General features: G+C 67.6%; 2 protein-coding genes across 4 annotated transcripts in view; one reads left to right on the forward strand and one right to left on the reverse strand.

Annotated features, from left to right (window-relative positions):
* Positions 1 to 426: 426 nt before the first annotated feature.
* RNPEP (arginyl aminopeptidase) lies at positions 427 to 6,009 on the reverse strand. Its single transcript, XM_084498302.1, is given in 12 exon segments — positions 427 to 689; positions 821 to 963; positions 1,249 to 1,473; positions 1,597 to 1,705; positions 1,932 to 2,044; positions 2,181 to 2,294; positions 2,555 to 2,790; positions 2,900 to 3,016; positions 3,670 to 3,818; positions 5,218 to 5,358; positions 5,575 to 5,711; positions 5,714 to 6,009. Coding segments are annotated over 12 exon segments (1,926 nt in total). The 5' UTR covers positions 5,988 to 6,009; the 3' UTR covers positions 427 to 521.
* A 632-nt stretch (positions 6,010 to 6,641) lies between these two features.
* The window catches only part of NAV1 (neuron navigator 1), a 57,545-nt gene continuing 44,001 nt past the window's right edge, over positions 6,642 to 20,185 (forward strand). Inside the window, exons 1-4 of one of the 3 annotated variants that reach the window (XM_084498125.1) lie at positions 6,642 to 6,669; positions 14,292 to 14,832; positions 15,097 to 15,164; positions 17,622 to 18,443. In XM_084498125.1, the coding sequence (XP_084354251.1) occupies positions 14,318 to 14,832; positions 15,097 to 15,164; positions 17,622 to 18,443 (1,405 nt within the window). In that variant the 5' untranslated portion in view covers positions 6,642 to 6,669; positions 14,292 to 14,317. The remainder of the gene's footprint in view (positions 6,670 to 14,291; positions 14,833 to 15,096; positions 15,165 to 17,621; positions 18,444 to 20,185) is intronic. The other 2 variants (XM_084498123.1, XM_084498124.1) reach the window with 2 other exon arrangements.

Consider the following 20,185-nt stretch of genomic DNA (forward strand, 5'->3'; position numbering starts at 1 on the left):
CTGCTCAGAAATGTGTTAAGAGTCGCTCCCTGCATCTCAGGGCGACGCTTAGGGGATGGTCTTGACCCAGCTGCTGCTCCTGCACCGCAGGTTCATGGGGCCAGGCTCCATCCTCGATCCCTGCACCGAGGCTGGAGGGCAGATCCTGCACTAAGCTCCCTCTTTGCTCACAAATCCGTGGGGTTTGTCGTGCTGCCAGCCTATGGCAGGGCCCTGTTCTGCCCAGGGCAGAGGTGGCACAGCAGGGACAGATTCTGCCCTCCCCAGCCCCAAAATGAGCCCCCTGGACCCCCAGCAGAGGAGCAGAGGCCTCCGTGCCAGGCCCATCCCTCCAGGCAAACCCCAGGGCCTGGGGATGATTCCTGGCCAGGAGGAGCACGAACTGCACAGGGACTGCTGGAAATACTTAAAGCACAAAAAAAAAGGTAAAAATTATAAAATTTAATAAGGAAATACGCACAGGGAGACCTCACGGAGGGCTTGCCCCAGCTGGGCAGGGGCAGGAGCACCCCCTTCTCCGCTCACTCCTTCTCTGCCCCCTCCAGGCCCAGGATCTTCTTGACGTAGTTCTGGACGTTGACGTGGAGCTGGGCGGCCGTGGCCGAGAAGGTTTCCATGGCCAGCGCCCGGGCCGCCTCCGAGCCGGCCCACATGGCGCGGTACAGGGGCAGGGTGTACTTCTGCTTCCCCTGCCCGAGAGAGACGCGGTCAGGGCCCAGCCACCTCCACCACAGCACGGGGAGGGCTGGGGCTGACCGGGGGGGGTCCTGTGTGTCCCCCCCTGGTGTCACCCTCATCCCCTCGGAGGGACGGGACAAACCTGGCTGTGGAGGAAGTCCTTGACCTTGCTGTACTCGGGCTCGTGGTTGTTCTTGAGGATGATCTGGCACCAGCGCAGCCGCAGCTCGGCGTTCTGGGCCTTGGAGATCTTGGGGTACATGGCGCTCAGCCTCTCCACGTTGCCTGCGGGAGAGAGCCATCGCCTCTGCTCGCCCAAATCTTCCCGGCCCCGGGCTCCCCGGCACCCCAGGGCTGGGTGAGGCCATGTGGGTGCAGCCCTCGCTCAGCACCGGGGGCAAGGAGAGGCAGACATGGGTGGTGACACCACGGCCGAGCCAGGCTGGGGACACACATGTCCCCTGGGGCCATCCCCAGTGATTTGCACCAGCACAGTCCAGCAATGCCCTCACATCCCCGGCCACCAGCCTGGGCCCCGTGTGATGCCACCCGCGGGCGCCAGGCCCTCACCTTCGGGTAGGGGCGACTTCTGCAGGAGCTGGTCCAGGAGGTAGACCAGCTGGTACGTCTTCCAGCCCGTGATGTCCACGGCTTCGATCGCCTCCACGTTCAAGCTCTCGGCCGCCCACAGCTCCGCCAGCTCGTCCGCTGGCTTCATCAGCTGCTGCCCCGGGGAGAGGTCGGGCAGGAAGGGCGGCCAGCCCGGCGTGTTCAGCCAGCGATCGAACTCCAAGCCTGAGGTGGGGCAGGGAGGGAGAGCTGAGGGGGGCCCTGCTTGGGCAGAGCTCGGTTCGCACCTCGGCAGCCCCACGGGAGAGGTGGTTGTGGCACACGAAGCTCGCACCGCCCCGCACTGACCTGGGCGCGAGTCCACGCCTTGCTTCTTCAGCTCGGGGAAGTATTCCAGGAAGAAATTGAGGGCATCATCCGCTGTGATGCTCTGGAACTTGAACCGCTCCACGTAGGCCTGTGGGGACAGCCGGGGTGGGCTGCCACACACGCTTGCTGCCTACCCCTGGATCCCCCAGCGTGTCCCTGAACACCCCCTGGGACCATCTCTGTTCCCCCCTCTCCTCAGCCACCTGGCTCAGCCCTTCCTTCCCAGCTCCCTGTGCTCCTTCCTCCCCCCGCAGCATTTCACATCTCCCAGCCCCAGTTTTGGGCCGAGCTCCCCGTGCCGTCCCTCCACCGACCTGCAGGAAGGCGTCGAACTTGCCCTGGTCCCCCACGAGGTGCGCCAGGTAGCTGACGAAGCAGAACCCCTTCTCGTAGGGGGTCTCGTTGTACGTGTCGTCCGGGTTGACGCCTAGCAGGGGAGAAGGGAAACCTCTCACAACCCATCTGCTGCTCTGCAAAACGAGCGGATTCACCCTTTCCGCACGGAGCAGAGCCCTGCGCAGCCTCGGGCACCACCAGCACCACCCGCGGGGGCTGCCACGGACCTGGCTCGATCACCACCCGGAGCTTGTTGAGTGGATGGTCCTCCCCGGTGTTGTCCATGTGCTGGCGCAGCAGGGCCCTGCCCGTGGCGGCCTCCAGGCAGGTGTACGCTGAACCTGGAGGGGACAAGCGGAGGTGTTTGGAGACCCCGACCCGCACGCAGTGAGAGCGTGACGGGTGCTGCTACCACGGGCAAGCGGCGTGAGCCTTGCTGGCTGGGGGAGCAGCTGCTGGGCCAGCCCCATCGCCGGGGGAAGGAGGTGTTAGAGTGGGAAGCACACAGGGCCCTGGCCCCACGTGCAGCTCTCGGATGGAGGCGCAGAGCCCGTGGCACGGACCCCAAAACCCCGCAGATCCCCCGGGCACGGCCACGCACCGTAGACCTCGGTGGAAATGCGCCTCTGCGCGTACATGGTGAAGCCCTCGTTCAGCCAGAACTCGCCCCAGGTGGCGTTGGTGACCAGGTTCCCGAACCAGCTGTGGGAGATCTCGTGGATGATGACGTCCACCAGGGAGCGGTCCCCGGCCAGCAGGCAGGGCGTCACGAAGGTGATGCAGGGGTTCTCCATCCCGCCGAAGGGGAACGAGGGCGGCATGAACAGGACGTCGTACCTGGCAGGGAAGGGCCGGCGGCTCAGTACAGAGCCACCTCTGCCTGCAGCCGCAGCCCACGGCCGGGGGATGCTCCGTCCCCAGCCCCAAGGAGCAGAGCCCCTCATACCTGCCCCAAACATAGGGTCCGAAGAGCTTCTCGCCCACGGCCAGGAACTCCTCGATCACCCCGTCGTACTCCTTCTTAGCAGCCTCGATCAGGCAGGGCTCGGCCCAGACACGGCTCCTGCAGCAACCAACAGAGCGATAAAAGGGAAGGAGGTCCCTCCAGACACCGAGGAGCAGGGATGTGGGGGGACATTCGGCCCCACTGAGCAACCCCTCTGAGTCGGGGCCTCCTCCAGAGCCGAGGAAGTGCCCCCACAGAGATCCCCCCACCCTGCCCCGATCAGTGCATGGTGTCTGCAGCAGGAGGAGGCAGCACCAGGGGACCCTGCAGGACAATCATGGGGCAGGCAGAGACCTCCTGCAAGTCGCGGGCTTGGCCAGCGCCAACAAGAGGCAGCGATAACCAGGAGGGGACTTTCACCCCGTTGCTTCATCAGGCAACACCCGCACGTGTTTATTCTGCAACAGCACAAAAGCCTGGTGATAAATGAAGCTAACGAGAGTCCAACTGTTGCAATCTCTTTCCTAGTCCGAATGCCAAAGGGCTTTTACACGGGTGCTGGAGCAGCCGCGAGCTCCAACGAGCAGCCTGGGGAAGAGACGTGGGACCTTTGCTTGGCGGGGGGGAAAAGTGCTGCCCTCACCCACGTGCACAGGGCCAACACAAAGCGCTGCCCAGGACCCCTCCAGGGCCAGCAGAGCTGGGCTCCACAATAAGCAGCTGCTCCCACAGCCGTGAATAACGCTCAGGTTGCTCCTGCAGGCGCTTACCTTGGGCCAACTTCAGCAGACACAATGTCCCCGACAGCCAGGGCGATCAGGTAGGAGGGGATGGGATGGTCCATCTTGAAGACGAAGGTGTTGTCCTTCTGCTTCTCCCGGGTCGTGGCGCTCATCACCGCCGTGAAGCCCTCGGGGACCTGGAAACGTGGACAAAACGCCCATCAGATCTGCGCTGCACGAAGCCGGGTGTCTGCCAGCCCGGCTGGGGACTCCACGATGCATCCCCAGAGCCAAGCCCCAACCACGGCATTGGGGACAAAGCAGCTGAGCACAGCAAGAGAGGCACACGGTGAGCCCCGGTGCCACAGGGTGCAGCAGGGAGCAGCGCAGGGAGGCAGGAAGCAGTGTGTGCCCTGCAGAAAGCAGCTCTCCTCCCCGTCCTTGCACAACAGCTCGTTATCCCGGTTCGTCAGGCCCCAGTGAGCTCTGCAGTGGCTCCGCCAGCCCGGCGGCTGCGGGACAGGCAGGAGGTGAGGCAGGAGGTGAGGCCGGTGGGGCTGGGGAGAGCACGGTTCCTGCAGCACCGATCCCTGCTCCAGGGTTTTCCAACACACAAGCCCCGTGCTCACACTTCGGGAGGGAGCTTTGCTCCAACTTTCAGGGAAGAATTTAGAGCAAGAGGGAGAAAAATAAAGTCCTGCAGCCCCAGCTGATGCCACGGCCTCAGTGTGCCACCAGCGTCACAGCCCCCAGCAGCATCCTTCACCCCCCGCAGCACCGCTGTTGGCTGCGCTCCCCCAGGAGAGGGGACGAAGCTGGGTGTGAGCGACTTCGTTTGGGGTTAAACAAAAAGGGGAAGGCACCCGCTGCCTGCTAGGGGACCGAGCTGGGTGCTCCACGGTAAGGATTCAGAGGAATTATTCAGGCAGCTGCATCCCCACGAGGAGACCTGAGAGGTTCAAGCACCCAGCTAATCCCAGCTGCTCCCTGGCACCTCAGCATCAAGCGTGGAGCATTTTGGCAGCCTCACTCGGAGGCAAAAGCTGTCAGCACACCACCCACTGCCACACACAAACCAGAGGCTGCAGCAGTGGCCAGGGAAGGGGGAGAGGAGCGACTCAGGCCGGGTGTACTCGTAGAGGAAAACAAAGTAGAAGCTAAATACTTGTCACTGCCTTCTCTGCTGGGGGCCTGCAGGGGGAATTTGGGGTGTAATGCTCCAAATTGTCTCGAACCCGTGGCTGCACGGGCTGTGGGCAGCACTCCTGCAGCACCCGAACGCTTCCACGTGTCTGGGGCATCCTGCCCCTCGAGCACCTCTGGGTGGGAGCACGGCGAGGGCTTTGCTCTGGGAGAGCTTCGGGGAGGCGTTGGGGTTCGTGCCCCGCGCCCCTCCCGGGGAGCCGCTTACCTGCACCGTGGCTGAGTATGTGCATTTAACTGCTGGAGTGTCAAAGCCAGGGAAAAAGGATCTATTCAGGACGGCCTGGCCTTGAGTGTACATAAAGGGCTTCTGCTTCCCCGCGGTCTGCTCGGGGGTGAGCCAGCACACCTGGCGAGAGACAAGAGACAGCGCTGTGAGCGGCGGGGCTTTACCTGGACCCGTGCCGAGTAGGTGCTCTTCGTGCCCGGGGTGTGGAAGCCGGGGAAGAAGGACCTGTTGAGCACAGGGAAGCCAGAGGTATAGAGGAAAGGCTTCTCCTTCTGGGCAGTTTGGGAGGAGGCCAGCCACGACATCTGCAGCACGGGGGGGGGGGAACAGCGAGGTGGTGAGGGGGGGCGGCGGGGTCCGCTCGCCACCCGGCACCCACCTCGCTCCCCAACTCACCCCACGCCAGACACCTTCGGGACAGCGTGGGACCCAACCCTAAACCACAAAACCCCTTCTGCGGACCCTCCCCGGCCCCTCACCCCCCTCCGTGGCCCTTCCCCAGCCCCTCGCCCCCCTCTCACCCCGGGTCCCTCGCCCGCCTCGTAGTCGATGCGCAGCGCCAGCAGGTCCCCGGGCCGCGGCTCGCGGGGCAGGGCGATGCGCAGCGCCGAGCCGTAGCTGGCGAACGGGAGGTTCTCGAAGGGCAGCTCCTGCCCCCCCCGGCATCGGCATCGCTCTCGGCCCCGGGGGGGCACTTGGGGGGCAGCAGGGTCGCCCCCCGCACCTCCAGCGTGGGGTGCGAGTCCAGCACCAGGGCGCGGCCCCCAGGGCGCACGCAGCGCAGCTCCAAGCGCGCAGCCCCCCGCAACCGCCCCGCGCCCCCCCCCGAGCCGAAAGCGACCCCCAGCTCCAGGTGCAGGTGCAGCAGCGAGAAGGGGGCGGCCGCTGCCCCCCCCGTGGCCGTGGCCGTGTCCCGAGCCGGCTCCGCCGCCATGGCTGCTGCGGGCAAGGGGGGGGGGGGAGGGAACGGGGAGGGGCGGGGAAGGGGGCGGGGGGTGGAGAGGGGGGGTGGGAAATGGGGGGGAGCTCCGGGGGGGGGGCGGGAGCCAAGGGGGGGATTTATGGGAGGTGGGGGAGTGGGTTCTGTGGAAGGTTTTGAGGTTGCGGGATTTGTGGGGAGGGGAGGGGGGAGAAGGTTTGGGGGGGGGGGGGGGGAGGGGGGGAGGGGGGGGAGGGGGACCGGGGGGGAGTCCGGGGGCTGCGGGCTCTGGGGGGGGGGGGGGGGGGACAAGTGTTGGAGACCCTTGGGGTGTGGGTCCCGTGGGGGGGGGAGGGCATAGGGGGGATCGGGGGGGGCTCCGGGGAATGGAGAGTGAGGGGGGGACCCGTGGGGAGGGCGCACGGAGAGGGGTCCCGGGTGGAGAGGGGGTCCCGGGGGGGGGGGGAACCCCTGGGGTGGGGGCTCCGGGGGCGCCGTGGTGCTGCGCCCCAGCCCCCCCAGTGCTCGGGGCCGTTCTGCTGCGGGCCGGGGAGGGCTGGGGGAGGACCGGGGGGGGCCGGGGGGGGCCGTCCCTGCGCGGCTCCTCCCCGCCGCTCCCCGCTCCCGGCGCTGGCTTCGAGTCCGCGCCGCTGCCGCGGGGGAGGCGCCGGGAGCGGAGCGGGGCCGGGCGGCGGCGGTGAGTGCTGGGGGGGGGCCGGGGGGGGACAGCCCCTTGGGGACACCCAAGGGACACGCAGGGGACACGGGGCCGTCGGGGCAGGGTCCCCCCGGGGGTCCCGTTCCTTCAGCCCGGCCCGGGAGGTGCCGGGGGTGCGGGGTCCCCCCCTCCCGTGTCCCGGTGCCCCCCTCCCGTTGTCGCCTGTCCCCGGCTCGGGGTCTCCTGGGGGAGCTGCAGGAAGCCGGGGGGGGGGGAAACTGAGGCACGGGGGCTCGGTGCGGCTCCTGGGCTCGCCACCCCCAGCCCTGCTCCTGCCTCAGTTTCCCCCCCGGGCATCGCTCCCCATCCCACACGGCCCCACGGTGCGGGGTGTGGGGGGGGCAGGCTGGGGGCTGGGTCCCTCTCCCCCTGTGTTTGGGGTCCCAGAGCGGGATCCGGGCCTCGTCCCCTGCTCTGGGGGCTTCCAGGTGAGCCCCGGCGTGGGGGGAGCCACCAAAACGGGAACTGGGACAAGAACGGGGACAGGGATGGGAATGGGGGCGAGGATGAGGACTGGGGGTGGCGGGGCCTGGAGCGGGGCTGGGGGCGCAGCCGGGGCCGCTGTGGGGAGGTGGGGCCGTCCCCGGGGGGCAGCGGGGTATAAAAATATCCGAGCTGGGAGCTTTTCCTGCCCACGGACAGGATAAAGGTGTTTCCGGGCCCCGCAGGGGCTGAGCGGGCCGGGGGCCAGGTGTCCCCGTTCCCCCCCTGCCTCCCACCCAGGGCACAGGGGGAGCAGCATCGGTCCCTGGGCTCTTGGGGTTCAGAAATGATTCCTGGGGGGGCCAGGAGCTGCTGTGGGGGCCAGGTGACGGCCCCGGTGTTTCTGCAGGCAGCGCTTGGGGAAACTGAGGCACGGCCTAAGGGTTGGCGGCGAGCTTGGCAAAGCCCGCGGGTCCTCCTTGAGTGCTCCCGGGGGGGGCACAAACCAACCCCAGCGGCCCCCCAACCGCTCCCTGGGGCTGAGGGAGGTCCTGAGCCCTGCTCGTTAGCAAGAGGGCCCTTGACGAGCTTTGTGCTGCCTGAGCGAGGGCTTCAGGTGCACGGAAATTTGGGCACAGCTGAATGAGCGCCTGGGTTCACAGCCCTGGTGCAGCCCCACGGGGGGATGCTGGGCACCCAGGGGGGCTTTCACCCTCTGTGATTTACCCCAAGTGGGGTTTGGCCGTGGAGGGGACGGATCCAGGACCCTGAATGCTGCCGTGGAGGCACCAGGGGCACCCCCAGGCATCGCGTGAGGAGGGGGCGGGTGGGGACAGGAGACCCCCGGGGTGGTGGCACTGCTGTCCTGGCATCCTCTTCCCTCTGGGATATGGGAATCTGGCTCTGCTGTGCTGCAGGGGGCAGGTTTGGGGTGGGAGCCGGGTGTGGGCACCCCCAGGGTCCAGGCAATGCCCACACGGGCTGGGGGTGGCCCTGCGGAGAAGGGTTTGGGGATGTTGGTGGCAGAAAGACTGGACGTGAGCTGGCAGCTGCGGGGCCCATGGCAGGGGGCTGGAACCAGCTGGGCTTTAAGGTCCCTTCCGCCCCAACCATTCCGTGATTTCCCCAGTTCCCTGATGTTCCCCTGGTGGTGGGCACTGGTCTGTGCTGGGCAGAGCTTTCCCACGCTGCCACCAAAGCCACATCCTGCTGCGGCCACCCAGGCGGGGGCACCCCCGTGGTGGTGGCCTCGTGGGAGCCTCAGGGGCCGGGTTTGGGGGGCTCTGGGCACCTCGGGGAACCCAGCACGGCCACCCTCAGCAACGAGTTGGGCTGTCAGGGTGGGGGCACAGGGGTGGTCATCCCCATCCTCATCCTCAGCTGTCACCGGACACGGCCCCTCGGTGCGGATGCGGCCGGGCCGCGTCACCTCCGGCAGCAGGGCAGCGGAAACTCCCTCGGTGTGGGGCTGGGCATTGACTCACGGCTTCTCCTCCACCCCTTCCTCCATCCCCCTACAGGGTTTTCCTGGTTTTTCCTCTCCCTTCTCCCTCTCTGGGCTCTTTCCAGGGGAGGCATCTATGCCATGATTTGGGCAGGGGAAGCTGGAGCACGGCTCTCCTCGCTGCGGGCAGGCGGGGTGCTCAGGGGATGCTCAGGGTTTACTCAGGAGATGCTCAGGGTTTACTCAGGGGATGCTCAGGGTTTGCTCAGGGGATGCTCAGGCTCTCCTCCAGGAAAGCTGAGCTTCCTCCACGAGCAACCAACCCACAGTCACTCTATGAGCCGCGGCGACTGGTTTGAAGCTGGGGGCGCAGCCCAGCTGCTTGCGCTCCGAACAGCAAACGCAGCAAAACCCCCCGGTAATACCTGGCTAACGAGGTGTTTGTGTGGCCCTCGCGGCCCCTGCGGATTTGCAGCTCGCTGGAAAATCCACTCATCCCATTAAGGGCTCCCCGGGGCTTTTGCTTTCCATTGCAGGTGCCCGCTTGTCCCGGGGAGCCCGTCCCAGGCAGGGTGAGGGCTGCCGGGCTTTGGGGGGTGAGCAACGCGAGTGGGGGCGCCGGGCACATTTGGGGGAGAAAAAGGGGGGTCAGGGCAAGTCCCTGCTGCAAGAGCTGCACATTTATGGTGGGGGGACGTTGTGGGAGATCCCATCCCACGTGCTCAGGTACCACCAGCCCTATAGGTGTTGTGCACGCTGGGGATGGTCCCCAGGGGGGTCCCGTGCTCGGGGATGCGGGGGGGGCGCAGCCTCGCTGCACACCCAGGGGCTCGGGGGGGAGCAGGGGGCTCACGGGTGGCCACTCGGAGCCCCAGCACAGCTTCCCCTTGCTCTGTTCAGCACCCGGAGTGGTGCAGACGGCAGCTTTCAGCCGCGGGGGCTTTGCGGGGAGCGCGGCGGCGGCGGCAGCCCAGCTCTGGCTGTCTCCTGACGGATTGAGGCTGCCCCCCGGGACCTGGCACCCCGACCCCTGCGCTGCTGCTTCCCCAGCATTACGCAGCTCGCCCACCCCGCAGAGCTTCTGAAATCCTTGGCCTCCCTGGGGGGATGAACAACCTTTGGCTTAGCCCAGAGCAGCTTCTGGTGCGCCTGGGGAGCTGAACCCAGCGCCGGGGACGCGCAGCCCGTGCCGGGGCAGGGAGGTGAGCGCAGCTGTCCCACCGCACGTGGGACACCACACGACCAAGCACGGCCGAGTTGATGCCTTTAGCAGCTCTTCCACACAGCTGCGGCTTCCCGAGGCCGGGTCCCCAAAGCCAAAAAGCACCGGGGGCCTCCAGGCTTCGGGGCTGAGCGCCGGGGAGGCCGTTTCCTCCCAGCCTCGCTGGACCCGGCGAGGACACGCAGGCAGGCGCTGCGACATCTGCTCTTGCTCAAAAAAAAATAACAAGCAAGGAGCTTCCTGGCGAGGAGACCAGGCCGGGTCTGCAGCCCGTCAGGTCCCGGGGCTGGGGCCAAACGCTGCGATGGCCCCAGACGGGCTGGTTGGGATGCGCTCCCCTCCCCAGCTGCTCGCTTTCGGCCCTCCCCAAGAGCATCGCCTGTGCCTCGGCTGCATGATGGCTCCGGGACACGGCGTGGGGTCCTCAGACACCACGAGGGAGACCTTTTTTTTTTTGGGGAGGGGGTCCGGAGCCCCCAGGAGGTGCTGGCTGCTGAAGCACCTGCTGGAGAGAGGTGTCGGGGCTGCGGGCAGCTCCTGGCCTCTTGCAGGTTGGCAAAGCGGCAGCCCCGGCACTGGTGGCCATGGGGAGGGAGTTTCTCAGGGGGACACCCCTAGGTTTATTTTTTGGGGGGTGGGCGGAATTGGAAACCCCATTTTTTATTTTTTTTTTTGGGGGGGGGGCGGCGCCGCGGGGCCGGCCCGGAGCTGTCCAGCGCCGCCGCCTCCTGAACGGCCGCGGGGACGCGCAGCGGGCACGGCGCGCCCGGCTCCGCGCTCCCGCAGCCCCCTGTCCCCTCCCTACCCTTGTGTCCCCCCACCCCCCGACACCCCCTGTCCCCCCTCGACACCCCCTGTCCCCTCGGGGGCTGCACAGGGACATCTGCGCCCCCCGCCACCCGCATGGGCTCGGGGGGTGTCACACCCGCGGGGCGCAGTTTTGGGGTTAAAGGCACCAATTCAAGGGCTGCGAGGGGCTGGAGCAGGCGGGGGGACGCATTCCCAGAGACCCCAACAGCCTCCGGTATCCAGAGGCCATAAATGGGGGGGGGGCTCCGGTATGGGGGTGCCTGGCAGGGCTCGGGGTCACTGCACGGGGCTGGGTGGCGGAGGTGGCTGCGGGCTGTGCAGGGCTGAACTTGGCTGACAGCGAGGTTTTATGGAAGTGGGTTGAGTGCCTAATGGGATTGGCTAAAGGACAGCTTAGAGCTGCGGCTCTGCTCTCACACCAGCCGGTTTCGTGCCCCTCCTGCACCCGCCTGCAGCTCCCCCGGCATCGTGGGGTGGAGACGAGGCCAGGATGGGCAGAGCTGGGGCCACCCGGGCACCCTCCCACCCTCCTGCTCCCCGTGCCCATGCCCAAGCCCCACAAGCTGCCCTCGGAGACGCTGCTGCACACAAGATCCTGGCTCCAGGAGGGGCTCGGGTTATGCTGCGCTGACCCCTGACCACCCCCAGCTCTGCCTTGCTGGGGCTCTGCTCTGGTCCCTGCGGTGTTTTTGAGCCAGAAGCCCCCTCCCCGTGGCACCGAGCCCTGGGTACAGCCCCTCGGTGCTTCGAGACCCCCGGCAGCGAGCAGGCAGCGCGGTGGCGATGTCCCACGCGGTGACACCCGGCCGGGGTCAGGCCAGGTCCCGGCTGCGGAGCGGGGGCTGAATCGGCAGCTTGTTCCCCTCTGAAGGCTCCTTTCTCTCCCTGCTCCCCTCTGTTTCTCTTAGGAAAGTTTTATGTCCCTTGTGTCACAAGGAGCCTTTTCTTTGTCATCCTTCCTGAGCGTGCCGGGGAGGAGGCTGCGTTGGAGCCGCGCCATCCCCCGCAGGCAGCTCGGGGCCAGATCCTGCGTGGGGCTGCGAGGGGCAGCAGGGCAGTGCCAGGAGGGTCTGCACGGGGCTGGTCCCGATCCCACCCACGCTGTAGGATTTGAGGTCTGGGCCCTGTGGGCACGGGGCATCTCCACCTGGGCTCTGCAGCCTGGCCCCTCTGAGCTGGGCTGCAAACGTCCTCCCAGGAGGATTCCCTGCACCCGCCGGGGAGGATTTGGGGGATTTATGGCAACTCTGCTTCCCACTGCAGGGAGCAAACTGGGGGACGCCGTGGGTGGAGGCAAATGGTTGTGAAAGCACTGCCAGGGAGGGACACCTTGGGGACACCCCAGGGCTGTGGGGTTCGCTCTGGAGCTGTGGCAGGGTGGGGAAACTGAGGCACGGAGTGGCCCAGCAGAGGCTGAAGGGTTTTAATGGTTTAATGCCTCTTCGCATCACCGAGTGGCCGTGCTCAGGCTCCTGCCGCAGCCCTCCCGGGCACGGGGGAGGCTTTCACCCCGGCACAGCTGCGAGGGGGCTGAGACGCCCGCGTGCCCCACAACGTGTCTGAAGCGAGGGACGGGAAACGGGGCTGAGCCTCGGGGCCCGTGTGCTCATCGCTGCCTGCCCGGACCGCAGGTGTGAGGTGTGCTTTGACTCTGCTCCAAGCGAGCAGCTCAAGCCCCGAGCACAACAGATGCCGCTTTGAGCGAGGTGCCTTCGGGGATGTGCTGCTTCCCGTTTGTCCTGGGATGAAGGACACGGCTCGGCCAGTTTCTTTTTGCGCATCCCGACCCGCCTGAGATTTCGGGTGCTCCATCCCTGCCTGGGGGGGACAAACCCCAATGCGGGGCTGAGCCTGCAGTGCCAGCGGCTCCTTGTTGTTAGCAGAAAGTCCCTTCCCTTCTCAGCTAATTGCAAAGGAGCTGCCGTGGTGGGGAGATGCCTCGATCTGGGTCAGGCTGTGACCTGCTTTGCCGGGCAGCGTGGCCGCGGGAGGAGCGGGGACGCACGGAGGGGACCGGCCCCATGGGACGGGGGGCTCGGCGTCCCCAAAAGGCCCTGCCTGGGCGGCTGGAAACTGCCAGAGGGCAGCTGGTAATTTGTTTGGAGTAAAAAAAAGTGCTGGATCTCCTAGGGGTGACTTTAATTTGTGCTTCCTAAGAAAATAATGGGAGGTTGCGGCAGGCTGCTTCCTGGGGCAGAGGGGCCACATCCAGCCCTCCCCATCCCCAGGGTTGCTCCGGACTAAGGTGAAGCCTGGAAGGGGTCCCCATGGTTAGCCAGGCCAAGCGATGGGTGCCCTCCCCACCCCAAGGCCTGGGCGATGGGAGGGGACAGCTCCAAAGCCCTCCTGACCCTTTTATGGGGTCACTGCTTTCCCCTATAAAACCTCGGAGCTTGTGAGAACAGGAGGAGGATTGATTTTTTTGTGGCAAATGCGGCAACTTTGGCTTCGGCTGCAGAAACGGCCTCGTGCTGCCCCCCCAGCAGGCTCTGAGGACAGAGGTGGAAGCTGTGTCCACGTGAGGGAAACCCAGCTGGAGCGAACAGATCAAAAAAATCCATAAGAAATGGTCACAGCTCCGGTGCTGAATGCCCTGAGAGGAGCGTGCCAGCCTCCAGAGCAGGGCTGCGTGCTGCTGATGCACAGGGGTGTCGGTGATGATAGGACCAGCACAAATCCAGGGGAACTTTTTGCCTCTGACTCGGATAAAGAGGAGCTCAGGGAAATTACGGTGCTGGGACCGGCTCTGCTGGCTGGGGGAAAATTGGCAAAGTTGGGAGAAAATTACCAAAAAATTGAATGGGACCGGTGGCTCAGCCACTCCTGTAGGGCCGCCTTGTGCCACCCAGGGTGGAGAGCCGCTGGATCCAGCCCCAGGGAGGGAAGATCGACCCCACCAGCACTACAAAAGGCATTTTGGAAAAGGCTGGGTGCTGGGTGCTGGGCTGGGAGCAGGGCACGGCCGGCCCCGAGCCGCAGCGATGCCATCGGCGGGGCCGGGGCTGGACCTCGCGGGCAGATCCAGGGCCGTGTCGGAGACGGCGCGGCTGCCAAAATGTCTGCAGGCAGCCCTCACGCTCCGGGGAAAGCCCGGCTCAGCCTTGAAAGGCAGCCAGGCTGCGGGCCGGGCTGGAACAGAGCGCCCTGTGTGTGTGTGTGTGTGTGCACGGAGAGCGGCCCCGGCGGCTCGCACCCAGCGCCCAGCGCGGCGCCCGCACAAAGCCCCTCTTGTTTGGGCTGCCCCGGCCCAAAACGCAGCCCTGGCGGGGGGCAAGCAGCACCCGGGTGCCCTCCTCGGCATCTCCCCGCCTTTCCAGAGATGTTCCCAATCTCTCCATCCCTGCAAAAAAAAAATAGATGTTGTATTATTTATTGATTTATTTGCTAATTTTTCCCTGGAGGTGGCCTTGGGTGCCCACGAGGTGGTTTTGGGTGGCCGGAGGGTGGTCCTGGGTGGCTGGGAGGTCACCGTGGATGTCCGGGAGGTGGCCTCCAGTGGTTTGGAGGCTCAGGAGATGTTTTTTTGGGTGGCCAAGAGGGGGACCCCTCCCTGCGGGGCCTGCGCCCGTGCGGCCTCACTGCAGGGCCCCACCATAGGGACCTGGGGACACAGGGACAGGTGTCCCTGGCGGGATGGGGACACGGGGAGGAGACATCACCCACGCCATACCTCATCCCCTTCCTTCTCCTCTCCCTCCGCAGCGCCTCGCCGGAGCCTCCTCGCCAGGATGAACGGGACGGCCAACCTCACCCCGGGCGGCCGCGGCCACTACGGCTCCGCCATCCCGGTGCCGCGCTCCGTGCCCCCCGGCAAGCTGCCCGCTGCGGCCCCCCCGGCCCGACACAGCACCCCGGGGCCCCCCGCCTCCCACCAAGCCTCGTCCCCGCGGCTGGCCTCCGGCCCCAAAAGCCTTAAACCTAAACCCAGATTCGCCACCGGCCACGAGCTGGCTGGGGAGCCCAGCCCCGGTGTCCCCCCCCGTGGGGGGCAGAGACCCCCGGTGCCCCCCGGGAAGGGGCTGGAGGTGGGCAAGGGGGTGGCGTGCAGCCTGCGGGGACCAGGGGGTCGCCGTCCCCTGAGCTGCTCCGTGCGGGGCCTGGGGGGGACCCCTGAGGTGGAGGACGCCCCCCCCGCCGGCTCGCAGAGCAGGGTGCCCGTTTTCGGGTCGGGGGCCATCAGCTTCTCCTCGGCCTCCCCCCACAGCCGGCCCGTGACGGCCACCGTGGCGCCCTTCCAGTACCGGTGAGTGCCCGGAGATGGGGGCACGGGGATGGGGGGGCTGCGGGGAAACCTCACCGGGATGGTGGGGTTGGGGCCGGGTGAGTGGGGGCTGGGGGATTCCCCCCGGGTTGGGGTGCACCCATGGGAGCCTGAGGGACGGTGTGGGGTGGGCTCGGTAAAACCGAAGGGGATGTGACACCCTGGGGACCCCCGCCACCATGGGGCCGGTGTCCCCAGGGTCCCCGGAGAGCCCCAGGCTGTCCCCTAACCCCGCTCTGTCCCCAGGCTGCAGGGGGACAGGGAGGAGCAGGCCACGTCCCCGTGTGACACCGACCCCAAACCCGGAGCCTTGAGTGAGTCTGTGGGGTGGGTTTCCTTGGGGGGTGTGGGGGAGAGGTCCTGTGTGCCCCCTGCCCGGGGGCTGGCCTGGGACTTGTGGGGGGCGATGCTGGGTGCCCCCTGCTCCCCTTCTGCTGCTGGGGGGGGACACGGGGACACACCGGGGCCATCGCCTGCGTTATTAATGCCTCGTGCGGGGCCTCCGGGAGCAGCTGGCGGCGGCTGGGAGCGGGGCCGGATGAAATGCACGTGCGGACGTGGGGCCAGGGCTCTGCCGAGCACAGGAGCATCCCGAAACCGCCGCACGGAGCGAGCGAGGGGGAGAGGGAGAAGGATGGGGAGGAGGGAACCGCGCGGGGGGGCCCAGGGGCTGGGGCTGCGGGGCCAGGCTGGTGGGCGCGGGGCGAGCACGGGGTGCTGGTGGCTTCGTGGCAGCAAGGATCGGGGCAGAAAGCACAAGCGAGGAGAGGAGCAGGGGGTGGGGGGGGCCGGGGGGACCCTTCCCCAGCTGCTGGAGCCGCGTCCATCCCTGTGGGGCTGCTGTGGGGCAGGGGCTACCCCCGAGAGCACGGAGCCCCTCTTCCCCTTGCCAAGCAGCCGGGTGCCCCCAGGTTTGTCCCCGCCGCCCACCTCCCCCGTTTTTCGGTGTGGCCATCCCCTCCCGAGGCCCTGCTGCCTCTTGGCTCGCTCTCCTCTTTCTAGTTTTCCACCCAGCTCCAGGAATGACCCCATTTCCGAGGAGGCGGCCGAGAGCCAGAGCGCAGCCGGGGAGGACGGAGGGGGGGGGGGGCCCTGGCACCGGCAGCTCCCGGCGCCGCCAACCTCCCACCGGCACCGCGGGGCTGCCGGGAGGGGATTTAACACCCGGAGCGTCCCCAGCTGCCGGTGACACCCCCGGGAGCGGATTTGGGGACAAACCCACACCCTCCGTGCTCACCACGGCGTTTGGCAATGAACCGTTCGCCACCGGGCGCCGGCTGCGCTTTGGCTTTTTTTTTGGCTTTTGGGGCGAGCAGGACACGAGCCCCTTTATTTTTTTTTTTTTTTTTTTTTTTTTTGGGGTGGGGGTGGCTGAGCCCAGATATGAGGTCCCCCCCCCCCAGCTGCCCCGGTGCTTTGGGGTGGGTTTTATGGGGGGTGGCCATGTGGCGGGGATGCATGGAATGGGGATGGGGATGGGGATGGGGTTGGGGATGGGGTTGGGGTTGGGGATGCTCGGGGGATGTGTGGGAAGGGGGCAGGCGCCTCGGGAGCCGCTTTGGCTGATCCGAGCTGACAGAAGTCGGTCAGAGCCGCGGCGCCTGCTCCTGGCACGGTTTTGCAGGGGGGGCTCCGTGCCCCCTGTGTGTCCCCGCTGCCTTTTGGGGCCCCAGCGGCTCCAGCAGCAGGGCGCGGGGAGGCCGCCGCCTCACCCACCCTCAAAACCCACCCAAACTCCCCCAATTTACCCCCCCCACAGGCCCTACAGCAGCCGCTGGGGCTCGGCAGAGGCCGTACCGCCCCAAAACCTCCCTGCAGCGTTGGGGACGACCCATCCCATCCCAGCAACGTTATTTTGGGGCGCAAACCACCCATTCTGGCATTCCTTCTTCCCCACTCATCCAGGCCATCCCGGGACCCCCTGACACCGACCCCCAAACCCCCTTGGGGGGTGACGGCGGTGCCCATGTCAGGGTGACCCCCCCCAAGGCCTCGCCCCCCGTTCTCTCCCCTCGCCCTGAGGCGCTGGGTGCCGGCGGTTGCCATGGCACCGCGTGAGGTCACGGCGCAGGCTTCGTTCCCCCCTCCCCGGGGACGGGTAATTAATGCCAAATGAGGCTCCGCAGCCCCCGCTCCCCCTGCCCCTCACCCCCCTTGGACCCCCAGCCCCCCCTTGGCGGTGCCCCCCCTGCCTCTGGGAACCACCCCACGCCCGTTTTGGGCTGGGAACGGGGAAATTCGGCTCCTTCAGGGCCTCACCCTCGCCCCCCCCCCTTCCCCGTGCGCGCTCCCGACGGGGCGAGGAGCCGCGGGGGCGCGCGGGCGGCTCCTGAGGGCGGATTCCATCCCCCCCCCTCCCTGCAGCACCCATGGGTGCCCCCCCCACACCCCCTCCCCCCCTGCGCGCGCCCCCGCGCCCCCCCCCTCCCACCCGCGGGCGCGCGCGCCGCGCGGCCCCGCCCCCTGCCCGCGCCCAGGCGGTGGCGGAGGCGGCTGCGGGCGGGCCCTTTTTGTTCGGCCCCGCTCATTCCCTTGGTTCGCAGCGCCCCGCCGCCGGCGGAGCGGCGCGGTAGGGCGGCTCCTCTCCCGTTTTTTTCCCCCCCCCCCCCGTTCCGCTCCGTTCCGTTCCTCCCCGTTCAGCCCCGCCCCGGTTTTGGGGCGGCAGCTGAGGGCGCTTCTCAATCTCTCTCTCTCTCTCTTTCTCTCTCCCCTCCCTTCTCCTCCTCCTCCTCCTCCTCCCTTTCTCCGCGTCCACCGTGCCGCAGCAGCAGCAGCAGCAGCAGCAGCAGCAGCAGCAGCCGGGTTAAATGGTGGCAGCGCGGGGATGCTGGGGACAAACCTCAAGAGCCTCCCCGACGTGGAGCTGGGCGACGAGGGGACAGCGGAGCTGCGAGGCTACCGCCGGGGGCCCGACGGTGGCTCCGTGATGCCCAAACGGGCCAAAGCGGCGGCGACGGTGACGACGCCGGCGACGCCGACGACGCCAACGGCGGGGCCACGGGGAGCCGAGCTGCGGGTGTTCAAGGCGAGCAGCGCCGAGGGGCGGCTGCCGGGCTCCAACCTGCGCAAGCAGAAGTCCCTCACCAACCTGGCCTTCCTCACCGACGCCGAGAAGAAGCGGCAGCTCTACGAGCCCCGCTGGAGCGACGACATGGCCAAGGCGGCGGCCACGGTGGCGACGAGCGGCCGTGGCGGTGGTGGAGGTGGTGGCGGTGGTGGTGGCGGTGGTCCCCGTGCCCGTGAGGCGTCCACCATGTCGCGCAGCCTGTCCCGCTCCGAGCACTCGCTGCTGCCGCCGCGCCCCGCCGGCCCCGCCAAGCCGCCGGCCAGCGGCAAGCCCAGCCGCATCCCCCGGGGGCCCTACGCGGAGGTGAAGCCCCTCAGCAAGGCCCCCGAGGCGGGTGGAGGCGGTGGCGGTGTTGGTGGAGGCGGTGGTGGCGGTGGCGGAGGTGGCAAGTGCGACGATGAGCTGCTGGGCGGCAAGGGGCCCGCGGCGGCGGGCGCCGAGGAGAAGCCGTACCTGAAGGTGGACCCCGAGCTGGTGGTGACGGTGCTGGGAGACCTGGAGCAGCTCCTCTTCAGCCAGATGTTGGGTGAGTGCGGCCCCCGCGGCGGTGCCCCCCTGCCTTGCTTCCGTCCTTCCTCGCCTTCACGCCCCCGCTGCTCCTCGCACCCCGAGGTGGTCACCGGGGGGGGGGGATGCGGGGCTGGGAGGGTTCAGCCGTGGCTTTTGTGGGGTTAAAGAATGGAAATTTGGCTCCTGGCAGGCTCTGGGGTCTTCTCCCCGTGGCTTGGCCATCAGCAGCAAAGCCGCGCAGCGTGGGGTGGCCCCATGCCTTCAGGTGGGTGCCCACCGCCTTGGGGTGCCCCGGTGTGTTTTTGGCCACAGCCCAGTTTTAAATCAGCCCCGAGGTTGCCCTCCCAGCACCGCTGCCCTGTCCTAGGGGCTGACCTTGGGGACAGCACGCGTGGGGAGCCCCAGCCCTGGTGCTGCTTTGTGCCCCCCACCCCCTAGGACACTGCTGCAGGGTGTGCGTGAGCCGCTGGCAGCCCCCAGCTTCCTCGCTTGATGTGTTTGATCTCCGAGCCTGGGAAAGAGCTCTGCATGGTCGAGAGCTCGTCACCGGCGTGGTATCACGTGAGGTTTTTTCATCCGAGCAGAGCAGCCAACGCTTCGGGTCGGAGCTGGGGCTCGCCGCCCCTCCGCCGGCTGCGCTGGCTCCGGGTGCAGGCGTGCCCGGCCCTCGCGTTCCCGTCGTGGCCGCTGCTGGCGGGGGGGACGTGGGCTGATCTCCGGCAGGGCGAGGCGGCGTCCCCACCCGCCGGCTTTCTCTCCCCCGTGGCTGTACCATGGAGGATTTGTAGCTGGGAAGAGCTCGGCTCGGTGCGGCGAGCCGGCGTGCAGAAATGGCAACGAGCTGCGTGCGGCCATGACGAGGCTGCTCGCCCAAGCCAGCTGGGTTTGGAGCTGTGGCGTTCGGTGGGGGCCCTGGCGTGTCGAGTGTCTTCTCCCTTGGAGCCCTCGGGGTGTCCCAGCCCCTGCTGTGGCACAGGGCTCTGGCACACGTGTGCTGCATGCAGCCCCCATGCCGATGTCCCCTGCCCGCTCCCTTTCATGGCAGGGGGCTGCCCCGGCTGCCAAAATGTCCTGTGGCCACTGCCCGCTGGCCCAGGGCTTGCTGGGGCCGTGCCAGTGGCTCGTGGAAAGCCACGGAGCCAGGCCAAGGCGGGGCAGGCAGATGGCAGAGATGGGATGCATGGGGCTGGTCTGCTGCTGGGGTCCCGTGGTGGTCCCGTGGTGGTCCCATGGTGGTCCTTTGGTGGTCCCGTGGTGGTCCTGCCACTGGGCTGGTAAACGCTGGGGTAAATCTTGGTCCCGCTGGGGCAGAGAACACGGGAGGATTGCAGGAGGATTGGTGACGAGCAGGTCTCCACCCGCTGGTGTTTGAGTGCCCTGGGGGATCTCGGGGTCCCTCTTGTAGTGCCCTGCTCTTAGGGGGGTTCCTCAGCACCTCCAGGAAAAAATCCTGCAGCTTCCCTGAGGGCGCAGGGCCGGCCTGTGGAGGAAGGGCTCCTCGTGCACCAGGTGAGGAAGTTTGGGGGTGGTTCCCAGCCTCGGTCCATGGTGGGACTGGTTTTAGTGGTGCTGAGCATCCCTCGGGCGGTGCTTGCCATCTGAAGGCTCGGCCAGTTGTGTGGTGAGGGCCCTGCACTGCCAAATCTGCCTCGTGCCCCCCCCCCTGCTCTGCGTGGTTGCTGAAATAGGTCATTCGCCCGCGTGCACGGACCCTGCAGCGGGGAGGGCTGCTTCTCCACCCCCAGGTGGGCAGCGTTT

This window comes from Aythya ferina, assembly GCF_964211825.1.
Source record: "Aythya ferina genome assembly, chromosome: 25".
NCBI classification, from domain to species: Eukaryota; Metazoa; Chordata; class Aves; order Anseriformes; family Anatidae; genus Aythya; species Aythya ferina.